The sequence below is a fragment of the Curcuma longa genome, chromosome 20 (assembly GCF_044706935.1).
Source record: "Curcuma longa cultivar G26 ecotype Majalengka, Jawa Barat chromosome 20, ITB_CL_G26_1.1, whole genome shotgun sequence".
NCBI classification, from domain to species: Eukaryota; Viridiplantae; Streptophyta; class Magnoliopsida; order Zingiberales; family Zingiberaceae; genus Curcuma; species Curcuma longa.
Genome location: NC_133880.1, coordinates 2,446,280 through 2,455,348, shown reverse-complemented (window position 1 = coordinate 2,455,348; position 9,069 = coordinate 2,446,280). Strand labels below are relative to the sequence as shown.

The 9,069-nt window shown below is 35.9% G+C and overlaps 2 protein-coding genes across 2 annotated transcripts; one reads left to right on the top strand and one right to left on the bottom strand.

Annotated features, from left to right (window-relative positions):
* Window positions 1-908: 908 nt before the first annotated feature.
* LOC141813949 (uncharacterized) lies at window positions 909-4,922 on the bottom strand. The gene is given in 5 exon segments (XM_074701955.1): window positions 909-1,838; window positions 1,841-2,106; window positions 2,327-2,594; window positions 3,671-3,760; window positions 4,829-4,922. Coding segments are annotated over 5 exon segments (723 nt in total). The 5' UTR covers window positions 4,872-4,922; the 3' UTR covers window positions 909-1,782.
* Window positions 4,923-5,438: 516 nt separating this feature from the next.
* LOC141813779 (uncharacterized) lies at window positions 5,439-7,534 on the top strand. The gene is made up of 3 exons (XM_074701761.1): window positions 5,439-5,707; window positions 6,848-7,072; window positions 7,155-7,534. The coding sequence occupies exons 1-3, from the start codon at window positions 5,483-5,485 to the stop codon at window positions 7,383-7,385; spliced, it is 681 nt and encodes a 226-aa protein (XP_074557862.1). The 5' UTR covers window positions 5,439-5,482; the 3' UTR covers window positions 7,386-7,534.
* The last annotated feature ends 1,535 nt before the right edge of the window (window positions 7,535-9,069 follow it).

The following is a 9,069-nucleotide window of genomic DNA, read 5'->3' as shown; positions in this document are numbered from 1 at the left end:
TAGATTTGCAAAGGAAAAGCAATTTTGAACTTATTTTATGTACGGATTCGAGCTTCATTGCTCGTGAAAGTGAGGTTTCTGCACAAATTGGACGGAAACTAATATAGAGGAAAACTTGTGAAAAAAAATTTCTCTATCTTTTCCTTCTACCCTTTATTTTTGCCAAAGGAAATAGAGGGAAAGTCTGACAAGAAAATCTTTATGCGTCCTTATTTCTTTCTCAGTTTGATTCCCTTAATTGTAGATACAACTAGGTTTATTTGCATTGCACCTATGAACAACACATTTTCGTTCCGTGTATTTACTTTCTTGATGGGGAAGGTGACATTACAATCATTGTGCCTTTTATTTACTCTTCCACAAAATATCTTCTAAATTCATTCTAAATAAAATCTCATCGATTAAGACAATATCATATGTACGTAACATCTACCACAGAGGTTTGTCTTTAATAAAACCAATAGTTCATATACTATTCAAAAAATACCATGTACCTTCACAAAAAATTCATTAGACATGCTCTTAACAATCAAGCTACTAAAATCATAGAAACATTTATCAATGGAATGAATTGAGCTCACTAAAATTTATGGATCGTGCATCACTTTTCAAGAAGGTGCAAGTTTTCCATATCATCAAGTTTGATTTATGAATAATAGACATTTCAACTGTAACTTTAGCATATTACAAAAAAAAGAATGTACATATAACCTTCAAGACAAGATTGAGCTGAAAACCCCATATTTACTGGAAGTCACAAAAGATCAACTATACCACTTTGCATCAAGATGGATGGGTGAGAGATGGCTTTATGTGGGTGCAGTGCAATCCAAACAACATCATTCCAATGAATTAGAAATTGCTTCTAGAGAAGCCAAATATACATGTAGATAATCATTCTTCCAGCGTCTAGCAAAGGTTATGTTAGAGTCAAATCCAAGTATAATTGGCCTTGATGGAGCTTTTAAAATTCATTGTGCTTCCTAATGGAGCTTTTCAAGGTGCAACCACTTTCAGTAAGCACTAAAAATCAATTCACTCAATTAACGAAATTCAGGGCTTTAACCAATGAAATTCACCCAAAGTACAATGATAAAAAATCAAAATAAAACCCCCTCTAGATTAATATCTATATCAGCAAAATAATTTGAAAAGAAAAAAACACAGCTATCGATGATAACCTCAACTGCCTCCGATAGATGACCTTCATCCTTGTAAATGACACCACAATGTGTGAGGGCATACGCATTGAATGGATGAAGCTTAATTGCTTAAGTAAAGCAAGCAAAAGCTAACCTCAATTGATTTTGCATTTGGAGGCAGATCCCCTTGCCTATAATTCTTCCAGATTGGTTTTATCATTCTCAAGGATGTTTTCATACAACAACTAAGCATCTGCAAACTTGTTTCGCAACCTTAGACAATTGGCGGTAGAGCATCATACCCTTCAATCTTCTTCCGAAGCAAAAGAACGTCAGGATGAGTCGAGAACTGTCTAAAGAAGACCTCAAAACTTCAGGGCAGACATCCTCCGATAGTGCACATTCCCTCTTAATCCCATTATCAGTGTCCTCCGTCCATGCCATGACGAACTAGCCACCTGATACTGCTTCTGGAAAGTTTAAAAGCAATGGAAGAAATTAGCAAAATTAGCCGCTTAGTTATCCGAGAGCAATTGTACATGAAAACGAGGATACAGATTTCATGATCACTGGCACAACACACATGATCGATCAGAATCATGCCTTCTCTGGGCATTAGCATTAGAACCCATAAGGAAGATCAATCAGAATCATGCCTTCTCATCTCCTTGTCTCTGTTCTGGTGTTCTTGCTTTGCTTGTAGTCCCAGTCACGAGTTTGTTTCTTCTCATGGTGTTTCCTATGTTTTCTTTCCTCATTCCTTCTCTCTTCGGCTTCGCATCTTGGTTTATCTCTACTCCTGTCGTCGTGTCTCCTTTCGCTTTTTTCTTCCCGACGCCTTTTTTTGCTTTTGTCAACTGAACGATCTTCATCACTTTCGCTAATTGGAGTTTGTTCATTCTTACTAGGTGCCATATCCATTGTTTCTGGAAGAGTGCTCGACTCAGGTTGATTACGAGGTGCCCTGCAGCACACAAAGCTCAAGTTTTAGTGCAAACAAGCATTGTGAGTTAACAATCTCAAAATTCTAGAGCAATCAAATTATTAATATGCATAACCATACTCACACAAAAGGCAGCAAAAACAAAGTATATGCATAATCATTCACTTGAAAAGGCAGCAAAAAATATGTTATACAAGAATTTTAAAAGAAGAGATTAAATTTATCGAGATAGTGAACTTACTTATACACGCCGAGCCCTTGTATTACAATTGCCTCAGCATGCTGAGCGCCCAGATCCTCAGCAGTAGATCCTCTCTTTACAAGCTCTGCATACTCATGCTTATCCAACCGATTGCCTTGAGGCCGACCAGCTCGCTTAGGAGCCAAGCCAAGCGCTTCTCGTATAGCCTGCTCTTCCTCTTCTTTAATCCTTCTGATTTCTTCTTTCACGGAATCCATCTCCGAGCTGGCAGATTTCTTGTCCCGAGCATACCAGGTCAGATCTTTCCCTGAAGGTAAGGTAAAATAGAAGTATTTATATAATTTCCAAACAACCTACCATTTCTAGTTTGGCCCGTAAGAGATTGTAACAAGAAAGAAAAGAAAAGACAAGAAAAAACTAGAATGTTAAAAATCTCATAGTACAGAAGTCAGAATTATGTCTGTGAAAAGATAACTTGAAAAAACAAAGACTACTAAAGGTTTATTTGTTTTGCAGAAAATATTTTTTCATATAATGTTCACTAGAGTTTTCCAGCATTTAGCACAACGCAAAATGTTAATCAACTAAAATTTTGTTTTAAACTGGTCGTCTTTGAACTCCCCTTCCATCCACCACAATCTTGAATTTCCCATCCCTTTGTCTCCTTCTACTCTACAACCCCCTTCCACAAACTCCACCTTCCACAAACTCCATGGTCAATGGCAAATTATTATTATTATTATTATTTATCAAAGGAACCTCAAGTTTCAACTCCTAAATATTTGCATACGAGCCAAGGGAAATCAAACTGCGGAATTTTAAGCCTAAAACAAAAGTGCAATAATGTAAGAATATAACAATTGAACCAATGCTTAGGTGCATATGATGATGAATGTTCATAAAAACTAAAATTCAGCTAAAATGATTAAATTGCTAAGAAGCAAGGCAATCATGGAAAAGAATTCAATTCCCAGTGTGACAGAACCTAGATACATAACTAGTTTAAATGATAGCAACGGCACAAGTTCTACCAGAGTGCGGAAGATGCATAGAAAAGTAAAGATTCATGAAATTGGAGGTTGATATAGTAGAAGAATTCCTGCTACAAGATATACACACTAGCATAGATGATAAACCCAGAAAATAATGCTTTCTTGACAACATATGGCAGGAGTAAAAAAGAAATATCTTGGAAAAAGAAATATGGTGAAAAGTGTGATTTACTGCCATAATTAATGGATATGAATCATCGAGGTTCATATAGAATGGATATGATTCACCCAGCAATTTCATTCAAATATGCCGAATAATATCAATAAGCATAAAATAGATTGCACTGACTACACACAGTTAAAGCATAAAATAAAAGACTAGGAGCAGTACCTTTCTGCCATCGGCCAACAGGAGCTTTAATGCTGTGACCAAGATAATTCTCTCGATGCTTATCAACCTTCACATCATCCCATTTGAATTCTTTAAAAAAACAACAACAAGACACTGTGAGTCCCAACTACTTTTGAAATGTGAAAGCAAATATTCAAAATATAATAATACCTCCTAGAACAAACCATTAAAGCTGATAATAAAAACAGCTGATAATTTGCAATTTGATGGAACAGATGGCCCAATAAACTGCACTACGTCATGGTATTTTCCCCCAATTTAATGCATTTGTTCAGTAAAATGAACATTAAATTGATTTAAACATAAGACACTTTCAAGATCAGAGGAAATACAGAGTGCCATCCACGTCCATCTACAGGTGTAACTTCCCAAGGATGTTTATACTTGACAGGTAAAGTTGCTAGGATTCCGAAACACATAATTTTAAGTGGACAACACAAGATATGTTCCCCATGCCTAAGCCATGCACAGATTTCTTGGTGAGAGTTTTTAAACATCCACTGAATTTAGAATTTGCCATTATACAGTCAATAACTCATACATTTCTTGCATTTCAAACAATGTGACTGCATGGTAAGAAAGCATAATTATTGATATGTCTCAGCATGATAAACGCATGAAATTGATTGTTGCCGAATATGACCACAAAAATCTATTTGTCACCATAGACTTAGGAAACGATGTGATAAATCTGATAGAAACAATCCCATAACAACATACTGCATGATGCTAGATGTTCTAGCCTCATGCCTGAAGGAATAGTATATTCTTAACATTTTTAGACCAGATTAGTGCTACCTTACTCATAAGAAAAAACCTTAGTCCTCAAACACGTCACGGATCCGTGCAGTAAAACCACCAGATTAAAGAAGCAAACTTTTCGTACTAAAAATTTAGGTTTCCATAAGCGAATTACTCATATGAAGATCGACGCCAGACTAAATTATAAACTCTGATGTTGGTTATGAACTGAAAAAAAAAATCAACACATCTAAAGTAAACAAACCATCAGAAAAGCGGGGCCTACGTAGATCGCCCTATACGCTACGATCCGCGTAAAACTTAAAGAAGATTTGTCTAAGCCGACACAGAGAGATAGAGCCATAAAAAGGGAAGGACAAAAGAGAAGAAGCTTACGATCTCGACCGCCTCGAACACCTCCTCTAGAAGGATGATACATCGCTTCCTCCTCCTCCGCTTCGATCCCAAATGCGATTTCAGCGGCGGCCAAAAAAAAAAAAAGTTGTAACGAAAAGTGAGATAACGATACACGAGGATTAAGTATATACGGCGGGCGAGAAAAGTTCGGTTAAAGATTCGTTTAAAAATTTAGTTTGATTATTTTGAAAATTTATTTGTTTAAAAAAATTAATTAATTATAATTAATTCAATTTTAATTTTAAAATTTATTATTCGATTGATCATAATTAATTAAATTTAAAAAAATAATTTTTAAATTTTATAAAATTTTAATTAATTAATAAATCTTCTATAATATTTAAAAATTTTAATTATTTTAATTTGATTCAATTTTAATCGAATAAACCTAACGAGTGCAAACATGAACCATACCTGAAAAGCGAACGAAATGAATCGTGCGAACCTAACGGGTCAGTTTTTAATAAATTAAAATTTATGATATATTATTTTTTAAGTGGAGAAAAGGAAAATCTCTATAATATTTAAAAACGAGTTAATAAAATATAATATGTCAGCACAAATGGAGTTAGATTCGGAGGGAGGGTTCTTCGACGCCCTATCCCGTGGATCTAGAGAGGCGGCGTCGCGGCGATGTCGCAGGTGCTCCGCATCACGTCGCCGCCGAACAATTCCGCCGCCGGCTGCTCTTCCGCGAAGCGTTTACTTCCGCTGCAGCCGTCGTCATCGTTTCTTCCTCCTCTTTACGGCGCAGTCGATGCGATATGCGGAAGCCCTAACTATCGTTGGGCGTTGCTTCGGAGGCAATTGAGATGTCAAGGTCGTCACTACTGCCTGTTCTCGAACAACCGGAAGCAGGTTCCTCTTAATCTCTCTTAAAATTTCTTTTTTTTTCTGAGGAAAAAGGAAGCATATCAAGTATCAGGAGTGTTTTACAGACGTTAAAGCAACTGTAGGTGTTGCAATTAGTACGATGAATTTTATCACCGGGCGCTTAATAATATGAGAGGACAATGATGTGTAAGGGGCCATCCATAGGTCCGCTTCTTAGAGAAATAAGGTTTTCCAACAATCAACATTATGCCATGAATGGATTAAATACCTTCTTATACTGACAGAAAGCAGCAAGCTTTGCTGCCAGCACAATGCTTATTGAGAGCCAAAATATGAATTTGCGATCAATGTTGCCGCAGGAGCCATCAAAAACAGATATGACCACTCTTAGGGGTTGAATTCAAGAGAGATAAGGTGTAGATGAACAATGATGCGAGATAGGCACGAAATTTATTAGGAGAATGTGTTGCTACTAGTTATTTGACTTTGCTCCATCTAATTGCAGAAGTCTTTGTTGTTCGGTGTTGTAGCTTTCTCTCTGTTACTTTTGAACTTCATTGTAAATTATAGAAGGAAAAAAGGAAAAAAAATGCTTGTATTTTTATAAATTTTAGAACCTTGTATTGTGGATGCAATTTATTCATGAAACTAGATATATTCTTGACTAGGAAAATGGTATTTCTTGCAGTTTTGTTTCATTTATTGGCAATTTTGTTCTTGAGTGTTCTCTAGGTAGATTTTAGTTTCTCTTGTCTAATTGTATCTGATTCTTCTTGATTCTTTCACGTCCAGTAGTACATATTTTTTGTTTTTTCAGATTATTTGTGGTGAATACACTTTTAGTTCTTCAGCAGTAAATAAAAAAATTTGTTAAACAGATAGTTGGGAATCATATTTTAGGAATTTTGAGAAATTAACTGTCCTGATGTGGAAAAGGAGAATATCAATAGTATAGTGATTAAAACACTATGATGAATAGTTGAAATTATCAAAAGCTCTCTTTTCCTTTGATACCGCATCATACTTGTGGCTTAGCTTATGACAAATTTCAAAATTAGCACTGACATTGAAGATTCTTCTTTGTTGGTCATCATAAATATTTTCGGGCACTTTGTTGTGCCTTGTAGCAGTTTCATGCAGTTTATGTCCTTTTTCGGGATGCAGGAGCAAGCTAGAAAGGCACTAGAAAATGCTCTCGGGGAAAAGAAGTCCGCATTTGAAAAATGGAGCCAAGAGGTTGAGAAGAAGCAGGAAATGTCTGGTGGAGGTGCATCAGGTCGTGGAGGCTGGTTCAGTGGCGGTGGAGGATGGTTTGGTTGGTTTGGCGACGAACATTTCTGGGATGAGACACAACAAGCTATTCTGACCATTGTTGGCATTGTTTCCTTGGTAAGTACCTAAAGTCTCTTTCATTTTCTTCATTTACTTTCTGCCCTCCATATGCTAACACTTACATTTTTTGTCTCCACAGTTCTTCCTGGTGGCAAAAGGCAACGTAATATTTGCAGTCATCTTCAACTCATTACTATTCGCGCTGCGGGGTGTTCGAAACTGGCTTGCTGCCTTGTCATCTGGCTTTCCTAATAGAAACTTCACTCTTGGGTCAAACTCCATGCCTATACCGAATCCAAACACAAAGGAAATGCATCAGACCCAACTATCTGCTAAAGAAAGGGTAATTAAGAAATGGGCAACTGATTAGAACTTAACTCTCCTGTGGTGCCGTAGCCACTTCTAAAATTAATTTTTATAAATTGCAAAGCTCTTCCAAATGTTTATTCTACAAATTTTAGGGTTGAATGGATTGCCTTCACTCAAATGTAAGCTTTCCCTACTCTTATGTGGATTCAATGTTTATGCTATCGATGGGTGTATGATTTAACTCTGATAGAAATCACTACACCGTTGCTCTTCGTAGCAGTGTTAAGATATCTTTCTTGTGTGCCGTAAGGGTGCCCTTCAGGCGCTGCTCCTCTGGGACTCACTCTTATAGTCATTTAGATTTTAGAAGAGGAAAAATGATACGCTATATGAAAAATGTAGTATGAAATTCAACATGACACACTCAACTGCGCATGGAGTGTGTAGGTCATGTATGGAATGTGTTCATTTTATGCTATATTTTTCATGTAATGTATCATTGCTCAGTGAATCAAATTTTAGACTACTTCACACTAAATCATATTCAACTCGAGTAAGCTACAAGGATTGATCGAGTGCGGACCTTCGTGCCATCCCTGTTACCTTGCAAAAAGGCCAAACTGATTTCTGGTTTACTATTGATTCAACCGCTAGGAAACAAATCGATTCCAGTGTAGAATTCTTGGTTCGAGTTAATTTGAAATTGGTTCGGATTTTTCATGGTTTTATAACAGTTGATTTATCAATAGAGGCATTTAAAATTCATATTTACTAATGAACACGATTTATAATTTATCAAAGAGCATATTTAATAATTTTTTAGAGTTAAAATTAAAAACAAAAAATAAAATTGTGTTAGTAATGTCATTTTATTGCTAGAAAATTACCAAATTAAAGCTTCGTCGGTTTATAAAATATAGTTAACTTAATTCAAATTTAAAGTCCTATTATGGAGTTCTAACTTAATTGAAATTGTTTTTGGTCCAAAGACAAATGTTAAAAGAAAATTACCCATTTTTTTCAATAAAAATATGGAATCTGTCATCCTAGCCGTCCCACAGCCCCACCCCACAACCATTTGTGAAGAGGTAAATCGAGAAGTTGTAGTTAGACATGACGAAAGAGAGCATTGTCTCGACTTCGCTGAGATTCAATCTTTATCCACTTAAGTTACTCTACTCTATCATAATCAACTTAATTATGTTCCAGGAAAAAATTATCAACTCTCTTCTTTGTCTTCCCTCGTTCAGTCTTGGTGCATTTGTTCCTGCAAAAGAATAAGAGCATATATTGAAATTTCTTATAGACTTCATAACCAAGTTAAGTTTTCTCAAACTGTTCTGACCGGAGCTTTCTAAACTCCCCGAAAAGATGGAACCGTTTGAAACGAGTACTGAAGACGTGAAGAATCTTTATTCTTTATATGCCGTTCTTCTTTTGCAGTCGCCCGTCGCCGTCCCCGTCGTGGTCGCCGTCGCCATCATTTATTATCTCTATCCTACTAATATTTATTTAATTAATATTATATATATAATATATACTTAAAAAAACATTAATACTATTTAAAATTAAAATATATCTGATTTTTTTGTTCGTTTCTTTCTAAAATAGTTCTAAACTCTTATAGTTACTTGACCGATCCATTCATCACCGGAAAATTGAAATTAAAACTCTCAACGTAAATTTTGTAAAGAATATCATGACTGGAAAAGAGTCCGTCAATTCACTTCTCTCGCCGAAATTGC